Consider the following 23,841-nt stretch of genomic DNA (forward strand, 5'->3'; position numbering starts at 1 on the left):
CACTATATAATAACTTGTATTCAAGGATTCAAAAATAACGAGACAATCGGATAGCGGTTGGTTTTTCGATATCTGTATATTGTATATATTCACAAAAAATTGACGCTACAACGATCGATTAATCGATTTACACTAACGGTTAACGTATAATTACTTAGTATTTTTATTTTTTCATTATGTATAAGACTTTAATTGCATTCTTAATTGCACTGGACACAGAATCACAAGTTCTTTTCCATAAAAAAATAGCAACGGAAGAACATTGACATCGTTTCTTTTTCTTTTTTTTTTTTTTGACAATACATAGATACAAAAATATTGCGGCAATCGTAAAGCTATCGTATAAGTATATAATCTATATATTTTAAAAAAATCGTCATGAAAAAAAAAAAAAAAAACAAATATATTTCGTTTACAAAAAATATATTGCCACTGATTGGCAATAAAGTTTTTTTTTTCGTTTCGTGCGGCGTTTTGTTTCGTCTAAAATCAGCAATAAGCTCTATTTAGTTTAAAATAAATTAATTCTACACGCGATTCAACGGGTATACGGTTAAAAATACAACGTTAGACTGGACATGTAAACGAGGCCAGTTTTTTTTTTTTCGTATATAAATCTCATCAGGAGGATAAAGTTGAAAGCGCAGTAATAAAAAAAACTTTGCATCTTTGTACTGGTACATTAAAAGCTTTCGTTAATACCTATCGGTTGATATATTTTTTTTCTTTTTTAACACGACTAAAGCCACATTCAAGACGTTGTAGAATCAACGGTGTCTGATTTTTTTAACGTTACTTATCAAGTCCTCGGTGTCTAGTTTCATTAATCTTTGGGGATCGAAGCCATAAGACGAGCGTTCATTAATTATAATAATTATTTTTACAATTGAGTGCTCGGAATCTCAGTAATCTGCACGTGGACCAGCAGTGACGCCAGTTCGAGATATTCGCTGTAGTTATTTCTCAGAGACACGCTTCTGTATCCGGTCCTCATGCATCGAACCTAAAAACGTAATAAACGAGTTAAATATAGTTCAAAGCAAACGAAATGCATATACATTTTGCTACGAATACTTACAGGGTATGTAGCTTGGCCAATGAAATCACTGTCGCCAAACATATCTTCGTCTTGTACGACGAAACGAATCATAGCTAAATACGGATTATACACGTAAAATTCGCACGATTCCGTCCACATTGGATTGAAGCCATTGTCCGCTGTAATGCGAGAAAATGCACGTTCAGAACGATGTACCTTAAAAAAAATTCTTCCATCGTCGACACCTACCTACTGTCCTGGCCTGCAATTTTACCCCGCTATCGTAGTCCGCTCCCAGAACCTCGACCTGCACGAAGGGACTGGCCGTGCCTCTGTTGGCCCTGTGCAGGTGTCTCGCCCCGATCAAGCCTATCGTGATCTTCCACGTCTCCACGCCGACCAAGGAGTTTTTGTCATAGGGATCGTAGTCCTGATGGAACATGAAGCTCGGCTTCAGGAGGTATCCGCAGCCGCCGTTGTCGCGGAACTTGGCGTGATTCAGTTGCATGGCCTTGTCGCCCGTCTGATAATTCAGCGCGACCATCTGGCAGCCGCTGTTCCACATCGGCAGAGGATTGTAATTGGACGAGTCGATTCGCTGGCCCTTGGGATAGACCCGACTGAACTGGACCTGGTGATACTTCAAAAAGAAACGGCGCTCCTGCTGGAACAGCTTCTCGGCCTTGCTCTCCGGGAAGCTGCTCATCTCGTAGTAGACGAATCCCTTGCTGCGCAGCTTCTCGAGATTCAGGGTCACCGAGCGGAAGTAGACGATGAGGTTCGACATTTCCTTCGCTATCTTCCAGGCCCTCTCGATCTCTTTGTGCTTGCTCTCGCGAAAACTGGCGTTCTGGCCGGTCTGCTGAATGTTGTCCATCCAACTGTAAGCGTATTCCTTGCCTTTGGCGCCGGCCTCGAAGACCGAGCACGCGGCTGGATTGTGAATTCGCAGAATGTGCGAAAAGTCGGTGGAATGCAGATGGTCGGATTGTATCACCTCGCAAGAGGCACCGACGATGTCCAGGGAGCCTTTTTGCCAATTGCCCAAGAGCAACGAATCGGATGTCTGAAATCAATTAACGTTCGATTATTACGAGTTAGATCCATTTCGCTTGGTTTCTCGTTAGTCAAAAAAAAAAAAAACTTACATCGTCCTCGTTTATTTCCTCGACGTAATTTGACGGGAACCAGTGCTGCTTTTTGCCGCCGTAATCACCTCGCCACCAACCACCTTCGCACTTGTTCACGTTGTGGATGATGGCGTGCTTGACGAAGGTCAACTCGTCGTCCTTTTGGGCGATGTAATCGAACATCGCCTTGCAGGTGATTTTCTTATCCAACGTGGCGGGGTCCATGTATCCTGGGATCGCATATACCGACCCGTCGTCTGGAATCTGCTTTAAAGAAAGAACAAAATTAGAAAATTGAAAAATTGAGTTGATTTCGGCATTGTTATTCGGAATGCTCACCAAGTCTCGTTGCTTCATCATGCTCCTGTTTACGGCACGAGTCAACTTGACTTTGTTGTACAGTGGGTTGGCTATGTGATCGTTGATCAGAGTGACCAAGCTCTCGTACTGCTCCGCGCCGATCGTGTACAGTCGTCCCTCCAACTTGATACGACAATGTTTTATTTGGCTCTCGGCTCTGCGAAGCAGCAAAAAGATACGATAATTAAAATGAAAATACAAGTCTCGATACTTCCGAGCTACAACGAGAACAGCTTTGATTCGAAAATATATACCTGAAAGACAGAACGTAGCTGTTGTTCTCTTTTTCACTTTTTCTGACCATGAACGCGCCGTCCTCGGGTATGCGTTTCAACAGATCCTCGGCTTCGCTTCTCGAACAGGACGGATCCCACCATACTTGATCCTCGTGTTTCGCCGGTTGCGGAGCTGGCTCGGCCAGTTTAATCTTAAACTCCTGTTGAAATTTTACGAGTAATCATTAGTAATACTTTCGAGCGAAGCTCACAAATATTTTCTATAAAATACTTGCTAAAACGATTAATTTTATTTTGGTAAAGATAATAATATACTACGCATACTGTGTGTCTAATTTTTCAAGTTTCTACATGAATTGTACATGTTGAAAAATTGCTTACTCAATTTTCTACTATACTTTTCAAAATCTAGAACTCAATAAATGAAAATAAAAATACTCTGATTTGTCAAAACCCAGATTTTACCTGTTCTTTAATTGTTGCTTCTGATAGTGTATTATTGAAACAGATCAACAGTGTAAAATTATTCATGTGTCAATTTTAAAAATGTTACAATCAACTTTTCTAACATTATCTTTTTCGTTTTTACTGAAGGATATTATTTAATACGTCATGAGGATTCTTACCTGGCTTTTTAACGGATAGGAACGATAATGCGTTATAAGACTGTATAGGCTGTCAAAACAGTGCGGCTCTATGAGATAATAAGATGTTACGTTTCCCTCTTGCTTGCACTTAATTCTACAATGGTTAACTTTATCTTTTCTCCAAAAAGATAGACAATAATCGCCCACAAATGTCACGCATTCTCTGACCAAAAACGTTCCATCCCCGAGATACGAGTACCTGCGCAGAATTTCTTCAGCCTCCAGTCGACCATTGGGCAATCTCCCATGGAACCACATTTCCCCAAAATGAAGTTCCTCAGTAGGACGTCCCTGCTGTTACAAGTATAATTGTTATATCGGGTTTTTAATACTATTTTTTCTAATGAAAAAATGAACCTAACGTACTTCTTGTTTATTCGAACTGCTGTCATCTTCGTCTTCAACCTCTTGGCCTCGATGAAATGTGTCGGTGTAGAATAATTTTTGCTGAGTTAGTACAAAAAAGTGTGGATTCCATGTTCGGTCAACAGGATCTTCCAGATACAAAATCCCATTTTTTATTGTACTCCTCAAATCCAATTCTTTTCGCGACTCGTCGTTACGAACTACAAAGGAACTTTCATCTCCACCATCAGGTAGTTTTTTGTGCTTCAATAAGATTTTTCTTTTCAGGGCAGCTGGTGATGGAAGAGCTGCTTCATTCTTATCTACTGGCATACTTTGCAACATGTCCCCAAAAGTTTCCTGCATTAACTTTGCCATTTTTCGTTGTTGTACTAATGTGCAGTTATCTTCAATAGAAAGAATAACAGGATATCTAAAATAGCAAGACTCACGTTAGAGATTTTTCAAAACTATGAATTGGTAAAAAAATTTTTGTCCTAGACATACTCAGAAGTGGCAAAAGCGTGCTCTTTGATCGTTCTTATAACATCTATAAACTTGATTTTCGTTGTAAGAGTATGACCATGGAATATAAAAGGCATCCCATCGGGTCCATCCCAACAATCTAATTCAATGCATCGACATCCAGCTCTTAAAGCTCTAACATAAGCTTGACAACTACTTTCACTGCTTATCTGATCGCCCATCAGATACCTAAATTGAAAAATTTTAAATGACACATTATTAAAAAATAAGAAAAAGAAAATGTGAAGTGATTTAAAATTCTATATTACGTATTGTGTGATGATGCGACCCAATAATAAGATAAAGGCTTATTCATATCTTGATAAATATCATCATTAGTATTGTCCCAAATATCATTTCTATTAGAAAATAGAAAATCAATAAACTCTTCAAAAGTAAAATATGGTTCTTGTACATCCCTGTGAACATCATCTAAATATTTTCTCATAAAGTCTGAAACATAATCTTCAGAAAGACTGAGAGGATCATTTTGTTGTTCTTTCAAAAACTTTTGAAATCTCTGCAATGGGATAATTCGAACATCTGAGTTCTTTATTGTGTACTGTAATAATTTTGAGTAATCTACTTCCAATATCTGAAATGATACATGAGTTGGTGAGATTTATACATTTTTTTGTTAAATAATTGTATCTTAATATCTATAATACTTACACAATTATCGAAAATTAATTTGTGATATAGTTTAACAAAATCGTCAAATCCAATTTCTCCTCTGTGCCTTATATCAACTTCTTGAAAAAGTTCCCTCAATCTATTGGTTGGAATTTTATAATTTACCCTAGGTAGAAAAGCTTTCATATCTTTCAACGATATTCTAAAATAAATAAATATGGTTAATTATAATAATGAGTAGAATTTCATCAAAAGATTAATAGTTTGTCTGATAATTACACTTCATTGGAGTTTTCCATGCTGTAAAATTCTTTTCTCAACCATCTTTCAACTTGCAAAGGATATGTTGCATTAATTGTGTCTTGAACTAGATATCTAAGACCTTTGACCCAAAGTTCGCATTCTTTTTCACTCAGAGCTAGTAAATAATCAATAAATTAAAAAAAAATGGAAAAGCTTGTTACAAGTGTGTGAGTTTTATATTTACCTGCTATGGACAGAGTTTTGAGTCTGAACTCATTTCCATAATAAACAACAAAACACCTAACATTATCCAGTTTTTTTGACTCATCAGGCCACTTTTCAAAGTCTTTTGAATTTTTCCCCAATCGAATTTCTTTGATTTCTCTCATGTCCACTGCAAATGAAAATAAGTATTTTTATCTTTCAACTCAGTTGGTTTAATAAAAAAGAAAAAAAAAGCTTTACCTCTTCCTTCGTAAGGACTCGTAGTTCCAGTTCTGGTCCACACAATTTGTCTAGTTTCTCTGCGAATCATCAAAGTTTTCTTCTCTGGCTTTCTTTTGGAGAAAAACTTTGTGACCACAGTGCCCCTTTCAAGCTGACCAACGGTCTGCTCCACTTCGGGAATCACTACTTCATTCATGTTTGTGTATTTTCTAATAACATAATTAAACAATTTCGCCATTGTTAATTTTTCTAACTATATTATTATCACGTTATTATTTTTGGCACAGTGAAATTTTGTGTAAACGGCACAGATAGATGAGATTTGTGTGTATGTATGTATGTGTATTTACACGACGAAAACAACAGAGACACGATGGATTCGAACACGAACACATTTATTTACACAACAACGGGAAAAACTAACTTTCTGCGGCGTGAGAGAGAAGCGAAAAAGTCATCGAAAGTTTTGGTGATCTTCGAGGCAGAAAACATTTTTTTTGGTAAAATTTATTCACGCAAGGCACAAGTGTATTATAGACAGATAGAGGCGAGCGAGACAGACGAGAGAAAGCGTCGCGCACACGAATTACGAAATTATATATTCTACTTATTATATAGAAAAGAAGAAGAAGACGAAAAAAAAAAATCACAGCGATTCTCGTGGTAAGTGGAAAAAAAAAACTGTGTCGCGACCCTGCCGGATCGACTGTTACAGCCGGATTGAAAACCGAAAACGACACAAGCAGCCGAAAAGAGGCGTGTGTATGTTGTACCGCTAGTACGGATACTTGTGTTATGTTTGGGGTCCCGTTCCCGAAAATTCAAAATCAAAATCATGCGTGTGTGTCTATGTGTGTGTCTTCATTTTCGGAACATCATAACACACATACTCACCGTGTGTATATAAAACCGTTAAGGGCGGCAATGAGAGCGACGGAGCAGAGGAGGGGTTATAGAGCCTAATCTCGAGACATGGCCATCTCTCTGTCTCTTCTCGGCACTTGCGATGCTCTCGCAAGTATACAGCAGCACCGCACGGCAAAATAATAATAAATATATGTGATCGCCGATTCCTCTCTCGCAAGCACGCACACACGCACCGAAATTCTTCTGTACAGAAGCGAATCAACAGCTGGTCCAGCAGCCAGGCAGGCGGCGCGGTCGAGCCTATCTCTGTGCTATAATACTGCGGCTGCTGCGGCTGACAGATTTTTGTTTATCTTGTTTTTTTTTTCTTCTTTTTTTATTTATTTAATACAAATACTTGGATTAGCAGCAGAAGCAACAGCAGCAGCGGCCGTAGCGTCAAGGAGACACGAGCTCGCAGCGTCGGCGGCTGTTTCCGGTCTCATTGTTGGTGTTCGCGTCGTTCGTTTTATAAATATAACACACTCTAACTACTCTTTAGCCGTCGCGCTCGTTTCGTTTCGATAAAACAACACGAATCATCGGCTTTCGTGCGTCCGAGCAGTAATAATAACGAGGAATACCGCGCGCATCATCGTCGTCGTCCCGCAAAAATATATCCTACATGCACACGACACGCACACGCAAAGAGATTATATTATTGCCTACTGCTCCGCCGCCGCCGCCGCCGCTGCACTATATACACTCCGGACTTCCGTGAAATTTCCGCTACGATGTGTGCTTAGTTAGGAGTGTGTGCGCTATTATAAGCGCCGACTGCAGTTTATATGTGCACTACGCCGCGACACGAGCGTCGCGCGCCGCGATGTATAAGGTATATGCATACAACAAGTAGAACGGGTTGGTCTGACTGAAGGGGCGCGTTTCATCGTCGTCATCATCATCATTATAGTACACGTTCGGACTTCGGCTGCTAGATGCTTCGGATGCAGTTGGATTATTTATCAACCTACCGCCGCGTGGTGAATTTTGCTTTTTTGTTTCGTGAATGAAAAGTGTTTTTGGGGGACGGAAAAGGGAAGCATGATCGACTGCCAGTGATATACGAGAGGCAGTGGTGGATCAAGTGTCTCGTGACACTTGACGTGCGTGCAGCTGTCTGCAAGATTATAGGATTCGACTATCCAATTTCGAATACACAACGCGGCACTTGAAACTTTTTGGATAGCCACTTGTCGCAATCGTCGTAGAAAATAATAATAGTAATTACAAGTGCTGCCGCTGGTGAAGTGATTGGTATACCAAAAATAGAACTCGCCAGTCGTTTGTTTACGCTCGCAGAGGCAGGAGATAACCTTGTATATAGACGTCATGGCATCGAAAATGGAAACTCTCTGGAGACAGGCGGCCAAGACGTTTTCCAGCCGATGGTCCCACAACTGGGGCTTCTCGGCGAAAAATTTCGAGGAGCTGCAGAGCGCCATCAACGAGATCAGGGCCGAGGACGTCGGCATCGACGACATGAAGCTGCTGCAGGTCAGGCTGGGATTCGCGCCCATATTCAACATGGACATCTATCAGGATCCGGACTTCACCGTGTCGGTGTTTCTGCTCAAGGAGGGCTCGACGATGCCCCTGCACGATCATCCGCAGATGCACGGTCTGCTCAAGGTACGATTCGATGAACTTCTTGCTTGTTGTCGGAGCGATTATTTTTGAAAATTATGTTCTACAGGTCATCTGTGGTACCGTGTCAGTGAAGACCTACTCGTTGGAGGACACTCAACGGCAAGATAACTTTCAACTCGGCGACTACGTGGAGGCGATCGTCCACGAGCCAGTGACATGCGATCAGGATTCCAACGCGATGGTGTTGACCCCGACGGACAAGAACCTCCACGAGATCACTTGTCTGCAGGGTCCAGCTGCGTTCCTCGACGTGCTGAGTCCACCCTACGATAGCAACGAGTATTACATGGGCGAGAGACCTTGCACGTTTTTTCAACCGATAGAGACAGTCTCTTCGAACAGAGTGAATCTGCGTATCATCAAAGCGCCACATGACTATTACACGAAACAAATGGAGTACAGCGGTGTGCCTCTGGGCTACAGTTAATAATGGACACGATGACTTCTGAAGCTGCGATTCGATGATTCGCAAGTAATTGCATTAGTACAAACCAATTATGATATTTCAATTTGAATGGACTTATAACTTGTATGGTTATAAACATTTAACAGTCTGTATATTATTAACATTTAGAACCTTGATTCAAAAATTACTTACGTATTTTATGTAAATTCCATGTGATATTATAAGTACTTATGAATAGCTTTTCAACTCCCCCAACTTGAAAAGTACTGTATGTGTAATTATTAACTAAGTTAAATAGAAACTTAAAATGTACATTGAAAAAAAAACTTGTCAAAAGGTTTAATAATCAGAGACACTGATAGAGTAAGCATCAAAGTAATAAGCTTTATTTTTTTTTTTTGACACCAAATACTGATGATTATATATTGATAGGTTTATGGCTTTTTGATTCAAATTTTAAGGAAGCCAATCAAAATTTGATGAGATATCATATTAAAATAAATCTTATTTGTAAATAGATTTACAATGCAATATGTTATTATCATTATTATTATTATTATTAATGGCAAATAAAGATCAAGTTATTTTTTTTAAATCTATTCTTACATCAATTATTCAAGATCGATTTGGTTTATATTAAGTATTAAGCATTAGATGTCGCAGTTATTAATTAATTTTTCTTAAATATTCTCTTTTTCTCTCAAATAGATATCAGCGTAACTTTATAGAATAAATATATTTATATTTTTGTAGATATAGATTTCTTTTCAACATTAGGCACTCGTAGATAATTTAACATTTGTTCAAAAATATGCATCTCAACTTATATTTAAAAATAAAACATTAAAATATAAACATATATAAAAATATTATCACTCTCTGGTGGAAATATTACATTAACTTAAAATTTCACAGTAAATTGAACATGGCTACGCAAAAACATAATTGGGAAATTTTCCAATCTGTTGCATGAACTATTTCCACTTAAGAAATTGATTTTTGTCATTTGTTAGTTGCGCATTAAAATATATTATATTAGTAAATAAGCAGTCCATAATAAAAAATATCATTTCAAGCCTGTCGTAAAAGACGCAGTCAACAATGATTATGAATGTTTTAACATCACAAAAGTTTTCTCTAAAAAGGTTTAACAATTTTTAGATTGGGCGAATTTCCGATACTTCTGAGAGGAATCGTTTTTTCCGAATTCAAACATTATTTTAAGTTCGCCAATTTTAGATACGGGTAATATATCCGGAATCCATTCTATGATGAACGGCGTTGGTTGAGTTTGATGAGGAGATATATTACCTAAAGTAAAAAAGAATGATCAACGTTAGAAGATTCATTAATAAATTACGGCAATTCAACCCGAATTCTGCACTCACCAACTTTCAAATAAGTCTGCAGCTCCAGCGGCTTAATCAGCGGATTGTTCTCCGTCTTTCTATACTTATCCATTTCAGTCTCTTCCCTCTTGTAAACTTCGTAAGTTCCGTCCGCGTTCTGGATGAAACTTTTGGTAATCTCAAGTGGCATGAGGGGCGTCTCGAAGATGCTCTTAACGTGCAGGACATTGGTGATGTGCCAGGTGTACTTGGTGAAAGTACCCAGGGGCACACCCTCGCGACGCTCGAACGCGTTCGTCGAGTTTGGTAAGCGTTTCTTTTTGGCACCGCAAGAGATGCGCTCTCGCAAGCACTCGAAAAATGATTGTGGCACATGGAAGACTAGCGGATCTGGTTTGCCCGAGAACTGAAAGTGCATCGTCTGATTGATGCGCTCCGTTATCGAGGCCAACCTGTGAAGTCGAATAGAAAAACAAGTTAATCGATGAAGTTGACTAAAAATTGACGATAAAAAAATTTTCAACTAACCAGCTGGTAAATGATAAACTAGTACTGGTTTCATCAATGTTTTCACTCGAGTTATTGTAATACTTTCTAACTCCGGATGAAGTTTTGATTTTTGATTTTCTTCGCTCGATAGAATTAATATTTGCAATGGACGAGGGCGATTTGTTCTTTTCCCTGCCACGCTTCATAGGCGGTAATATCTTCTGCTCCATCGGCAATTTAAATAAATCATCTGTGTTGCCTAGGGGTAGGGGGTTGGTTTCTAAGAACTTAAGATTATCGGGATCTAGCATGAAATTATTCTCTAAGACTTTTATCATTGTACCATCGGTTTGTTTGAGGACGTTATCGAGGATCGGCTGATTGTCAATCATGTTCTCTATGTTGGCGTTCACCAAAATAGAGTCGCTGATTACTTTTATTGCATTAACATCACAAAAAGAATTCTGACTAATTGCGTCCATATTATTAACCTGTAAAATTAATTGAATATCGATTAATCGTTGATATAATTATACTCGACTTGTATAAAAATTTCGCGTATCGCTTACATCGTATAATAAATTATTATCCTTTAAATCAATACTTCCAGCCAATAGCGCTGCGTCTAAATTAATATCGATATCCAATCTATCGGTCGGTAAATTTTGAACAGCCAATGAGTCATCGCGGAATATTAATAAATGAGTATCATCTGAGAGACTATCTAAATCTGAAAAATCAATCGAAAAACCCATTATTATTAAAATACTCGTAAAATTGAGAGAAGAGATATTCGCTGCACGTACCCATTTCAATAAGCTTCTCCGCCTCGCAGGTACTGAATCCAAAATCCAGAGATTCCTCGAGATTTAACTTAAGTTGATCCAAATTAATGTAATACTGAAACTCTTCGCTTAATTTCGGATCGCTGGCAAATGCGCATACACAGGCGTAAAAGTGTACGCATCGTCTGGCGTCAGTTCTGTTTTCACTTACTTTACCAGTCTGTAATCGAGAGAGAGAGAAAAAAATCACGTCAATGCAACACGATGAACGATGCGGATTACTATTATAATTACACGCTTTTCTACCTTAAAAGAGGAGCAACTGCAGTAAAATTTATGATCCACCCTGTCCTTGAGCTTGGTGGTGAAGAAGGAGAAGTGCAGATAGCCGAGGGGATGCTCGGGCGACACCTTGCACTTGACCGCCATGATGTTCTTGGACACCCTCTGAACCAGAGGCCCCGACGAGTCGGTGGCCAGCAGCCAGATCTCCTGCTTGGTCTCCTGATTGACGTTCAGCGAGGACAGTATGGAGTTGCGCAGCGTCAGCGGCTGCGCCTCGGCGTAGCAGCGGTAAGCCGCTTGCACGTGTTGACAACAAGAGGTCGTCGTAGCGGGGTCGACGGCGTCTTTTTCCTGAAGAAGAACAATAAAATTAATTGATTTAACTATCACAATAAAAGAAAAGAGTAAACTTCAAAGTGTCGTAGCTCAATTAAAAAAGGTCGGATCGAAATTCTGAAAACACCATTTGAATCATCAAAAATATTGTTTTCTTTTGTCTCTAAAGTTATAAATTTCGACCGAACTACGTAACTTTGAAGTTTACCCATTTTTCGCTCGAGTATGGCAAACGCGATCGAATACAGAAAACAACTTACATGGCACTGTAGAACGTTATTCTTGTAATTTTTCTCGCAGCTATCGATGAAGCACATGATCGCGCTGTTGGCGGAAGCGGCCTGCAGCAGTCCCGAATCGTTACCGATGCAACCGGTAGCGGCACTGGTCTCCGTCTCGGCGATCGTCGTCGTCGTCGCAGCCGTCGTCGCGGTGTTGGCATCGGGCAACTGCACCAAGCCCCGATGATCGGGCCCGCGATCCCTCGCCCTGACCGAGTAAACCTGGGCCTGGCTACCCGTGACGAGCTTGCAGGCGTCGCTGGCCAGTCTACTGCTGCTGTTGCTGGTCCCATTGGGGCCCAGCGACGCAGTTCGGGCCTTGCCGTTGCTGTCCTGGGAGGCAGACTCCTTGAAGACGGCCAGGCAGCTCTTGTTCTTGCAGCTGGAGCCGCGCGAGCCATTGTAGACTCCGCACTTGGGACACTTGCGTATGCCCCGGAGGGTGGCCTTGCCGAGATCGGCCAGCAGCGTGCGAGCCCGCTCCTCCGTGCTCGTGCTCATGGCTACCGCTGTGGTAGTAGTGCTGCTGCTGCTGGGCCTGCTGCTGCTGATGCTGGCCGGATGTACCTGGCAAACATGTCGGAGGAGATTGTTGCTCAAAAAATTTTTATATTATGATACGAGGCGCGCGCGGGAGATGACGACGATGATGCTGCTTGCTGCTGCTCCGCCGCCGCTCTCCTTTTCTCCGTGTGCGCTTTAAAACGTACACATACACACACATTCGTGTATATAATAGTCTCTCTCTCGCGTTTATTTCCTCTCCTCTTCCCACACTCTACGTAAGGATATATAATACGCGGTCCGCTCCGCGCCTCCGTGCCTGTACTTAAGAGTAAGTGAGAGGCAGGCAGGCATGTACAGTCGCCAAAGGAGTTGACGGCCTGCGTGGGAGGACGCCGCCGCGAGAGCAATAAGTATATAAGAGGAGAGAAGGGGCAGCGCGATTTTTTTCGCAGTTTCCTCGCGCCGTTTCCGGTCGTGCCTTCGGTCGCGCGAGCGGCGCGTGCCGCGCGCTGGCTTATTGCATTACGACGTGTGTGCTGTGTGTATATGCCTGCGTCTTGGGCACGTATAATGAACACACACGCGACCGCCGATCCCCTCTCCGCGTCTATATAACTCGTTTTTCTGCTGGGCGCGCGTTATTTATTGCGACACCGTGCAGTCCAGTGAGAGAGAGGCCTTTCCTCTCCCCCCACGCATTTTACCATTACATGCAGCAGCGGCAGTAAGAAGAAGACGAAGACGACGACGGGGCCGAAGTCGTTATACGTGCTGCACCCTCTCTCTCTCTCTCTCCCCGTTTTACTCTCTTATAAGCATCGATGAATGAAACAGCTCTCTGGCCGCGCGGAGAGCGACTGCGAAAGACTACTTTTACTTAATGAAGTTGCTTAAATCTTAGCGAACCCATTGATCGCGAAAGACTGCGGCCCCGCGCGGTTGTAATACGCGCGCGTGCGTATATTATTATATATATAAACACGCACCAGATCCGCTCATTACGCGTTATAAGCGCGTACTTACGAGTATACGGGATTATAATTAAATACGGCGGTGACGGGCGCGCGCGCGCGCTTTTTTGTATCGAGCGTAATAACTCCTCTGTACCGTATATAATGCGACAAATCACCCGCGCATGTAAACAAAGACGCGCGCAGAACTGGCTGTCTTCTTTTTACACATACACACACGCGCGCACACACGCAAAGCTCTGACACATCTTTACAAGTGTATAATGCATGTATTATATTTTCGCACGAGAAGCAGCACCATAACCTTGCGTGTCGCGCGCGCGCGTGCGAATCTTCCGCGAAACAAGAGGTGGAGGAGTATACCACTGTATGTGTGTGTACCAATATATCGGATGTGGAATTTTTCCATGCGTGTCCAAAAGTAAAATAATTATTTTAGAGGTAAGCTGCTGCGGGTGACGCGCGCGGCGACGAAAACAACTCGACTTTACATATATAGTAACATCGAGTGGAAAAAAGCTCCGCTTATAAACGAGATGGCATGGATTATTAATTTCGACTTACCCGGCATAAGTGCCCCTTGGAGCTAAATGGAGCGCTCTGCCTCTCCGCTGACGAAGCGCGCCGCGGTGCCTTCTTATGCGAGCTTTACTCTCTCAGTACGAGTAGCAGCAGCAGCAGCAGCAGCCACCAGTGATAATAATCGACGACATCCTGTCGTGTGCCGCGCGCGCGAAACTTCCTTGCAGCTCCGCTAAACTTTCTCTCTCTCTCTCTCTCTCGCTCGCTCAGCTCCACTCAGCTCCACTCAGCTTCGATCGCACAGCTCTCGTGTTGAAGCGCGACCAGCAGCAGCTCTCGAGAGAGAGAGGAGAGAAATTGATTTTTTTCACCCGTCTATTTCGGTCCACTTCCTGGGCTCATGATGTCACACACTCTCATATATACGCTATATACACACAACAACACGCGGCCGTGCAGAGCCAGCCAGCAGCGCAAGTCTCGCGCAGAAAACTCCGCTGCGTGTTGGAGAACTGCAGCAGCACGCGCTCGCGCGATACGGACGCGACGACATATATCGTTGTGGCAGTAGAGAAATGCATATATAGTATATATCGAATATATATGCAACGAAGCTGCTTTTTTGGTGGCCCCTCTCTCCCTCTCTCCGATTTAATACTCGGAGTTGTTGGCTGACAATTTTTTTTTTTTCCTGTTTTCTTCTTCTCAACTCGACCTGTCTCGGGCAGTCATTTGCGCGCACGGGGAAGGATTATTATTATATCGCGCGCGCGAAAGACGCGGAGAGAGAAAGAGGAGAGATCAAAATCTCGGAGCGAGAGAGAGAGAGAGACAAAGGATATGTATCTGTGCGAGCAGGAGAGGCGTGGGTGTGCAGCTCTGCACGCGCGAGCATATAGCAGCGCGAGCGGGGCAAAAAACACGTTCTTTTTCAACTTCATATAGCAGGAGCGTATATTTTTAAATATAATAAATATAATATATGGTACATGAATTTTCATCGTCCGACTTGTCCGCAGCGAGGTCAGGCTCTCTCGCAGTCTGCACGCAGCTCGCGACGGCCGCAGGACCCCCCCTTGCCACACACTCACTCGCTCACTCTCACATACACACACGCAGACAGACACTCTTCTCTGCACACACCTTTCTACATCGTTGAGCGTTTTTTTTCTTTTTCGTATTTTTTTTTAATATTGTACAAATTATATACGTACAATTATTACATAGCTATACGGGCTTTTATAATATTTTGTACAAACAATTTTTTTTTTTTTTTGTTTTGCGAAACTTGTTTAACAACCTTTGCGGGCAATATTTATTTTATTTTATTTGTTTTGTTCATTTTATAAGAGAGAGAAAGATGGAAGAAGTAAAAAAAAATGTATAATTGTCAACGTCGTATATTCTAAAAATCGGAGAAACACAATGACCAAAATGCCTTGGAGTTTTTTTATAATTACGTTTTAAGTCACTAAGAGAGAAGAGAGAGAGAAAAAAGTACTCGAAAAAAAATCACGTGAATCTGAATTTTCATAGCAGCATTGAAACTCCATGTCTTTTTAATTGAAACAGTAAATCTGTGTGCACAATCGAAACAATTATGATTATAATATACATCGTAAAATTTAAATGTAGGAATACACGAGTACCTATCCATTCTGTTTTTACTTTTATATAATATATAATATATAGGTTGATTGGCATTGAGTTTCATAGCAATAGTCATTGTTGAAGTTCACTGGAACATCTTAAAAATATCTCAACAACAAGAATTAAACTTCAACTGCTTCTAATGAAATGAAACGAAAGTATATAAAATTTGAATTCTTTCTAGAAAATTTGTACACTTTATATATACTTTTTTTTTGCAACTAGTTTACTTTTTTCCTTTTAATATTTTTCAATTGTTGGTTTGGTTGTCTTCCGCGCTCCTTTGTGTTCTGTACAAGGCAATATTGCTGTCCGTGTAATCCATGATACGTCTTTGACGCTGTCTAATGTATTGTTGCTGCTTGTAGTAAATTTTAAAGGCTCCCTTAATTGTGATGAAAGCTACTCCTCCCTGTTAAAAATAATCGTACGTTAATGAATTGACGGAAAATACGTTTTCGATTATACAAACAGAAACTTACCAATATCGTCCTTTGAAAATTCGAGTTAATACTACTAAAAAATATTTTGCCACAAATTGTAGCAATTGTTGGAAGCAGGAGTGCTCCACATAAAATTCTTGTAGCTGATGCTGGGTCAGTCATTGGCGGTACATCTTGTGATCTTACTACCTCATCTTCTACACAGCTGCAAAAATAGAATTGAAAAATAGTATGTATGCAGAATTGAAAAGTAATATAAAATTGCTTTGTATTCAAATTTAACTTACCATGTTTTAAGAATATGCTTGAGAAGTGGCAGTTTACATGCATGTTTCCTAAATAAATTAAGAGCTTGATCTTCCCAATCAAGCATTTTACCAAGTACAAGCATAATTGGTATTGTAGGTAGTCCTACAAGTAGAACTAAAGGATCAGCTTGTTCCATCATTTGGAGACCATCTTTGTGACCAACTACTTGCATGACTGTAACTGCTCCAAATGTGACTGCAGTCCAATATATGCATCCAACAAGAATTCCAGCTGCAATAAGTGGGCAAACTCGGAAAATGAGTCCATCAATGGTATCCAGTATAACTACTAAGGGGCCCATATCAGGGTACACAATGATATATTCTGTGTTACACTGCGGACAAGTAACGAGAGCTCCAGTGCGACCTTTTTGCTTCTCATCAACCCATCGCTGGATGCATCTCTGATGAACCCATTTAGCAGTACCTCTGCAGTGACAAGGCTTAACCCAAGGAGCAGTAGCATCATCTTCGTCTGTTGCGAAACATACCCAACAATATCTCTTACTGAAAAGAAAATTAATAAATTAGTATCTACATAATTCAAGTAATTAAACATATGAACTACACTCACTCTTCGTCAGAACTCAATTGTGGAATGCTTGCTGTGGTTTGATTTGGAGACAGAGCTCCATCAGTCATATCCGAAGATAGGTCATTATCTGTCATATCGGATGCAGAATTTCTTGATGGATCATCTACAATGGAAGATGAAGATTTAAAAATACAGTTACTAACCACAATACAAAAATTAAATTAATTTCATGTACCAAAGGAGGAATCCTGCAATTCTTCTTGTCTAAAATTAGAACTCAATCTTCTGAGCGTCTCCTCCAAACTGGAAAATCGACTAACCGGTGCACCAGGTTCTATCCTGACTAATCTACCTTGCTGATCTAAACCATAAGAAGTGTGCGGGGCATTGTTGTCATTTGACATCTTAACGGCTTGTTAATAACAGTCCATTGCGTCCTGAAATATAATTACAATTTTCATCTCAACTATTCGAACGATATCGTTTTAGAAATCATTTAAAAAATTGCAATCAGAGTTTGTCTCGTTCGACCGCACTTTCACAAGTTCATTTGTATGTTATGCTTTCTACATAACGTGCAAAGTAGGTTACGGTTTTTTTTTTGTCATTATATTTCTCATTCGTATCTGCACGTAGATGCGACTGATGCAAGTTCGATGCAGCGAGACGACACGAGCATCGTATAGGTATAATACAAGGTATATTGGCATCGAAGGCCCTTACATCTGCATCGCGACAATTTATCCGTTCGATCGAGAATAAAGCCAGACAAACAGTGCGGGACACAGGAATGTGATGGTATTAGAGCGAGCTATTTTTTTTTTTTTACACTAATAATATACGGCATTGGCACAACACATTTGAATTATCAAAGCCTGTATACTTGATCGATAATAGCCTGCTCAACGATCGAATAGTTTAACTAAATAGATAGATAAAAAAAAATTAGTTAATGCACAGTTAGTGGAAAACTTTGATGAACTCGAGAAAGTATAAACGACGATAAAAACAAAGAATTGAGCACCCGGACTTGGCTACAAAATACAAATGCTATTATACCACGCCATGCGCATGTATAATTGGCTTTGAAACAATTGACACGCACCTTTTTACAATGATAACGATAACAACATCGGCGACCAACCGTTTAACATACACGCTTCAAGACACCAACTGGTTTTCGCGTACACACATATAATAATTTTTCACGCTGTTGCAGGCCTTGCGTATACGACGATATCTTCAAATTGATTCCTCTTTTTAACGGACGCGTGACATAGATTAGAAGCTGCTGCAGGCCACGACGAGTTTAGGACTGTGTGCAATTGTATATTCGACGGTTCACCATTTACATTAAAAAGTCGTCTAGCATGCGTGTTATATATAATGCACACAATAACGATGAAGCTATTTGATCATTTGCCTGCGTATACGGAACTGCTGTACTGCTGCTGCTGTAGTCGTTGTTGGTCGAGGGATGCGCAGCAGGCGCGCGGTAACGCTTACCGTCACGTTCTCGTTCCGGCGGGCGGTTTTTGAAAAGGCACGATGAGGGTATAGGAATGATTTCAAATGTGTATGTAATTAAAAACTTTTTTATTTTACAACAATTCAACATGTAAACAAAAGTCTTTTCTTTTCTATTACTTTTATACACGCATTATAAAACTAATATCAGTTATTTTTACACGTATTTAACAGCTAATGATATTTGCCTAACGACTATTTTTACAATTGTGTAATAAACTACTACACAAGTGGACCTATGTCTTCCTGAACTTTTTGGACTCGTGCGCCTCCTCGGCGAGCTCGGCCCTGAACTTGTTGTACTTGCGCTTGCTCTCCATGTTGCTGGCGATCTCCTCCTTGATCCTGATCTTCGTGGTGTAGGCCGTGTCGCGACGTATCTCGCGCACCGCGCCCCTCTTTTCGCGCTTCAGCTTGTGTATCAGCTTCTTCTCCTCCTGCTTCTCCTGCGACAAGCCCTTGTTCTTGCGTTTGTCGTCGTAACTGAAAAGAAGTTAATGATTACATTAATGGATCGTTCAAACTAGTAGTTACAAGGATTGAATTATTGAAATTCATGAATATGATCTACTTACATTGTATCCATAATTGATGCTTCTAATTGTTTCAATGGTTTGGGTTTCTTCTTTTCGAAAGTTAAATGTTCGATTCTCTTCTCCTTGAGCTGTTCAAACTTGGCCACGAGAGCCTTTACATTTTCCTGAACGATTTTCGGATACCATTTTGTAGAGCAACTCTTTAGTATTGCTAAATGTGGTTCGAAGATACTGAAAGCTGCATCAAATTTATTGAGCTGTGATTCGAATGCATGCAGTAAATTTATCGAAGTACAAAATGCTCTTATCCTAAAATCGTCATCCATTTCAGTATCTGAGAAATCTTTTGCTTTCATTTTAATATCTTCAGCAGAAAGCTCAGAAAGCTTAGTTTTGCTTTGATTTTTTTCCAAAACTAAAATATTGCCGAGAACACTAGTATTTTTAAACGGTGGAACCACAGTTGGTACTTTAGTAATTGGTTTTGGCAAGGATACAAACAAGATACCTCGAAGGTAATTTATTGCTGCTGGATCCCATCTACCACTCAATGCTGTGTACTAAAAAAAAACATTTAAATATTAGATTTTTTAGCAAATCTTAAATTAATGACCGAAGCTTAAATTTTACTTGTTTTGCTTCTGCATATGAAGCGAAATTTATAGTAAAAATTATAAAAAGTTTTTAATACTCACTTCCAAAATGAGAGCTACTATAAAAAGACCCTTTGCAACATCTTGTTTACTCTTAACTTTGCATTTCAATAATATTTGAGACATGAATACTATGGACGGAGTGACAACATGATGCCTAAAATCTGATGTTGGATATAACAAAGAGATTAATTTAAATAAAATAACCTGAAAAAAAAACATTTCAATCAGAAAACAATTTGATAAATTGATAATTTTGTATTTCTGTTTATACTTACAGTATTTAATCCAGGATAAATTTTACTTTTGCTTTCAAATTCATCATGTTTTTTTCTAATATAAGTAAGAATAACATTTCTAGTTTCCGATGGATTAGCATGAGCAAGATCATACATATGAGGGCACATTCTGTCAAATGTTTTGAAAAATCTTTCTTTAGTAGGATCATTTCCAAATGCAAACTGATTTTCTAAGTGCTCCAGTAAAGTTGAAAATAATTCCAACGAACTATTTTTATCCTTCTTTGTTTTTTTGTAATGGTCACTTATGATACTTTCAATGTCTTTTTGAATCAAACATTCAGTTTTTGAACTAATTGGCTTTTCAAGCCCTTTTTTTTCTTGAACAGATTCTTTAGGAGTTTCTTCTTCTTCACTTTCTTCATCGGAAGTTTCTTCTCTCAAATCAGATAAATTATCTTCTGATTCTGACTCAGACTCTTCTTTTGAACTACTATCATCTTTATCACTTTCATTATTAGAAATTTTTTCATGTTTTTTAGTGTTGACATTATTTTCATCATCACTATCTTCTTCATCTTCTTCAACTTTGCTTTTTTCTGCATCACTTTCTTCCTCATCTTCATCAGCATCTTCTTCACTGTTTCCGCTAACATGTTCTTTAGCATCATCAGTTCCATTAACATTTTGGGTATCACTTTCTTCAACATCATCATTTTCATCGTCTTGTTCATCATCACTTTCATCATCTTGTTCAGCATCACTTTCATCATCTTCTCCAGCATCACTTTCTTCAATCTCATCGTCACTAGTATCTTCTTCGCCATTCTTTTCTTCTTTTGCTTTTTTCTTTCTCATGTGCTCTATCATGTCAGCAAAGGTCATTATTTTCTCATCTTCGACATCCGATCCTTCATCAACAATTTCTTCAATTTTATAATCATCCAAATCATCTGCAGATTTATGCTGCTTCAAATATTCGGTGTCAGCATCAGTAAAACCATGCATTCTTTCTAACCTTTCTTTTTCATGTTTTTCTAATGCAGCTTTTTCTTCTCTTTCAATTTCTTCAACTGGTCTTAGCTTATCAGTTGCTGGCAATCTTGCATCAAATTTCAACGCTCTCATTGTCAAATCATAATTGTCTCCTTTTCCTTCACTTTTGGTAGTTTTTTCTGTCACCTCTGCTTCTTCCTTTTTATTTGTGTCATCTTTATTTCCAAAACTGATTAGTGGCAATAGATCATGCCATTCGGAATCTATTTTTTCTGTCAAGTTAATTTTTTCTTCTTTTTCTTTCTGCTTCTCTGCCTTACGTATTTTGTCATTTATAATTATCTGTTGAATGATATCCTTTCTGGAGGTTGCTTTTGTCAACATGCCACCTCCAAAGTGGTTTTCCTCTACAAACTTCTTGTTTAATAGTCCTGATTTCTCGTCACCATCCTCGCTGTCGTTATCGCTTATTCTCAAGTCGTCGTACTTCTCGACGTCCATCAACGACTGCCCTTTGAAAGTCAATATCTCATCCTCGTTCATGTTGGACATATTTTTGTTGCCGTAAGATTTGAGCTTTTCAGCTGTGAACCTGGCCAAGGTTCTCTCCTCGGGCGTGAGATTCTGATTTCTCTCGCCGATACGCTTGTCCAGGAAAACATTGTTTTTGTCTCTGTTTTTGTACTCCACGAGCAGGGTATTCTTGCGTTTGCGAATAGCCTTCGAGCGCGAGACGCCGGGCAGACCATGATCCGCCTTGGTTTTTCTTCCCAAAACTTTCGACTTGTCCCTGTTCACGTGAACCTCGAAAGGCGACACTTTCCTAACCTTTTTCACCATGATGTTTTGCTACACGATACCAATTGATTGATGCACTTTTTCCTGCACAGATATTTTTCACTGCATTAAAGTATTTTACTCACAATTGAGAGACCGGCCACGTGCGTCTGCTCTCTGCTGTACTGCTGCAAGGCTGAAACTTGAAAGATATATAGATGTATACTATGCATAGTGCATACGCACACGTGAGTCGTGAATTCGTGATGGAACTGATGGAAGCACACTAGCGCGGAGCGCCACTTTTCAAATTTGAAAAAAATAATGCGATTTCATAATTCTAGTTGATTTAAAAATCTTTTGTGCAAACCATTATCTTTCGAGGACGTGCAGATTCTTTAAGATCAAGCAGACATTGAATTAATTAATAAATTATTTAATCCCTCATTGATAATATGCGACTTCATTTATCTACAATAATAGCCTGACGTACGACTCATAGTTCATTGCAATTTTCTAGTATTAATTTTTAACTGTTAATTTTGTGCTTTTGAACACGAAGAAAATCCCAATCTTACGAACAATTTTAAATACCGTAACTATTGAACTCTTTTTAAATGAACAAAATGAAGCACAAATTTACTGAACTCATGCATAATGCAGACGAACACAAATTCGCACGGCGGCCGGTGGCGTCGCATTTTATGGCTAATGCTATTAAGTGCATTGCATCCACTGTTGCAGAGGCCATAACTGCACTATCAACATGGTAAGTTTGCAAATTTTTACATTGAGAAAAAAAATTGAACATTAACTTATTTTATAAACTTTTTACGCGACGCGTTGAAATCGCTCAGGCAATAATTATTAGCGCAATTTAGCGACTTTATTGTTGTAAACATTGCTGGGTGAGATCTGTTTTTGTCGATCGAACGCGATGACAGGTTAAGGGCTGCCAAGTGCATTATTTCTTATTTCTTATTAATAATTTATTATGTTGATTATTATGTTGAAAATTTCATGTTAATTAATCACTCGTCAGTTTGAATGAGCGATAAATATTTTAAAAATGAAATCTGACATGAAAAAATCTTGAAGATCTTGTCTCGACTGACCCATCCTATAATAAAACCGATCATGTTTTACATTATTTTTATTTTATTTTTAGTCGCTGGTACTACCGGAAAAATTTCAACACATCCTTCGTGTCGTAAGCACGAACATAGATGGTAATCGGAACATCATGTTTGCCATGACGGCTATCAAGGGGGTTGGTCGCCGCTACGCCAACATCGTCTTGAAGAAGGCCGATGTCGATCTAAACAAGCGAGCTGGTGAACTGACCGACGATGAAGTAAGATATCTGAATTTACCTCGACAAAGTAAAGAAAAGCTGATTACGAATTTATGGGGATCATTTACTATTTCAGGTCGAAAAAGTTATTACAATTATGGCGAATCCTCGTCAATACAAGATTCCGGATTGGTTCTTGAACAGGCAAAAAGATATTGTTGACGGAAAATATTCACAGGTGAGAATATATTGTAAATTATTAAGTAGATACACATAAATACGATAGAACGGTTAATTATTGAGCTCAATTACTGGTTGACTTGCTATGATAATTTTTCAATTTCTATATTGATGCAGTGTCGATGCAACACTATTACAATCAATATCAAATTATTATACTTGAAAATTATTTTTCCAGCTTACATCATCTAACTTGGACAGCAAATTACGTGAAGACTTGGAGAGAATGAAGAAGATCCGTGCCCATAGAGGTCTTCGTCATTACTGGGGTCTCCGTGTACGTGGTCAACACACCAAGACCACTGGCAGACGTGGTCGCACTGTTGGTGTATCAAAGAAGAAGTAATTTAATCAATAGAATTTGTAAGATTGGAATAAAAAATTTCTTTTTCAACTTTAATACTGTCTAATTTAGTTGAAATGCCTTGAAGTTGAAGTTTAGAATAAAATTTTTTGAATTTCCATGATGATTAATCTTGAACTGAAACTATTTTCAATTATCGAGCATCTTTTTTTTAATAAATTTGCTACTTGAAAATAAAACTCATATT

At 39.5% G+C, this 23,841-nt stretch overlaps 6 protein-coding genes across 8 annotated transcripts; 2 read left to right on the forward strand and 4 right to left on the reverse strand.

Annotated features, from left to right (window-relative positions):
• Nucleotides 1-57: 57 nt before the first annotated feature.
• Nucleotides 58-6,377, reverse strand: LOC106659590 (1-phosphatidylinositol 4,5-bisphosphate phosphodiesterase gamma-1). 3 transcript variants are annotated; one of them, XM_023463356.1, is made up of 15 exons: nt 6,030-6,377; nt 5,624-5,814; nt 5,403-5,552; nt 5,195-5,333; nt 4,955-5,117; nt 4,552-4,877; nt 4,265-4,471; nt 3,779-4,190; nt 3,392-3,703; nt 2,784-2,965; nt 2,509-2,686; nt 2,188-2,436; nt 1,289-2,105; nt 1,079-1,218; nt 58-1,003 (listed from the first exon to the last, which is right to left on the reverse strand). In XM_023463356.1, exons 1-15 carry the CDS (start codon nt 6,095-6,097, stop codon nt 881-883), a joined length of 3,657 nt encoding a protein of 1,218 aa, XP_023319124.1. In that variant the 5' UTR covers nt 6,098-6,377; the 3' UTR covers nt 58-880. The 3 variants fall into 3 exon arrangements, with proteins under 3 accessions (XP_023319124.1, XP_023319125.1, XP_014237677.1); XM_023463357.1 differs by having other exon boundaries at nt 2,188-2,433; nt 3,392-3,706; XM_014382191.2 differs by having other exon boundaries at nt 3,392-3,706.
• Nucleotides 6,378-6,505: 128 nt separating this feature from the next.
• Nucleotides 6,506-8,946, forward strand: LOC106659597 (2-aminoethanethiol dioxygenase). The gene is made up of 2 exons (XM_014382204.2): nt 6,506-8,143; nt 8,208-8,946. Exons 1-2 carry the CDS (start codon nt 7,844-7,846, stop codon nt 8,586-8,588), a joined length of 681 nt encoding a protein of 226 aa, XP_014237690.1. The 5' UTR covers nt 6,506-7,843; the 3' UTR covers nt 8,589-8,946.
• LOC106659595 (uncharacterized protein C2orf42 homolog) lies at nt 8,927-14,956 on the reverse strand. The gene is made up of 8 exons (XM_014382200.2): nt 14,135-14,956; nt 12,072-12,659; nt 11,497-11,826; nt 11,212-11,410; nt 10,975-11,135; nt 10,445-10,896; nt 9,956-10,368; nt 8,927-9,878 (listed from the first exon to the last, which is right to left on the reverse strand). Exons 2-8 carry the CDS (start codon nt 12,591-12,593, stop codon nt 9,715-9,717), a joined length of 2,241 nt encoding a protein of 746 aa, XP_014237686.1. The 5' UTR covers nt 12,594-12,659; nt 14,135-14,956; the 3' UTR covers nt 8,927-9,714.
• A 518-nt stretch (nt 14,957-15,474) lies between these two features.
• On the reverse strand, nt 15,475-18,465 carry LOC106659596 (E3 ubiquitin-protein ligase MARCH5-like). The gene is made up of 6 exons (XM_014382203.2): nt 18,134-18,465; nt 17,264-17,465; nt 17,068-17,191; nt 16,473-17,000; nt 16,225-16,390; nt 15,475-16,154 (listed from the first exon to the last, which is right to left on the reverse strand). Exons 2-6 carry the CDS (start codon nt 17,430-17,432, stop codon nt 15,993-15,995), a joined length of 1,149 nt encoding a protein of 382 aa, XP_014237689.1. The 5' UTR covers nt 17,433-17,465; nt 18,134-18,465; the 3' UTR covers nt 15,475-15,992.
• A 142-nt stretch (nt 18,466-18,607) lies between these two features.
• On the reverse strand, nt 18,608-22,007 carry LOC106659591 (nucleolar protein 14 homolog). Its single transcript, XM_014382192.2, has 4 exons — nt 20,023-22,007; nt 19,787-19,951; nt 19,131-19,651; nt 18,608-19,038 (listed from the first exon to the last, which is right to left on the reverse strand). The coding sequence occupies exons 1-4, from the start codon at nt 21,817-21,819 to the stop codon at nt 18,792-18,794; spliced, it is 2,730 nt and encodes a 909-aa protein (XP_014237678.1). The 5' UTR covers nt 21,820-22,007; the 3' UTR covers nt 18,608-18,791.
• A 412-nt stretch (nt 22,008-22,419) lies between these two features.
• LOC106659598 (40S ribosomal protein S18) lies at nt 22,420-23,684 on the forward strand. The gene is made up of 4 exons (XM_023463358.1): nt 22,420-22,525; nt 22,925-23,110; nt 23,187-23,288; nt 23,469-23,684. Exons 1-4 carry the CDS (start codon nt 22,523-22,525, stop codon nt 23,634-23,636), a joined length of 459 nt encoding a protein of 152 aa, XP_023319126.1. The 5' UTR covers nt 22,420-22,522; the 3' UTR covers nt 23,637-23,684.
• The last annotated feature ends 157 nt before the right edge of the window (nt 23,685-23,841 follow it).

This window comes from Trichogramma pretiosum, unplaced genomic scaffold (genome assembly GCF_000599845.2).
Source record: "Trichogramma pretiosum strain Unisexual culture from Peru unplaced genomic scaffold, Tpre_2.0 scaffold39, whole genome shotgun sequence".
Taxonomy (NCBI): Eukaryota; Metazoa; Arthropoda; class Insecta; order Hymenoptera; family Trichogrammatidae; genus Trichogramma; species Trichogramma pretiosum.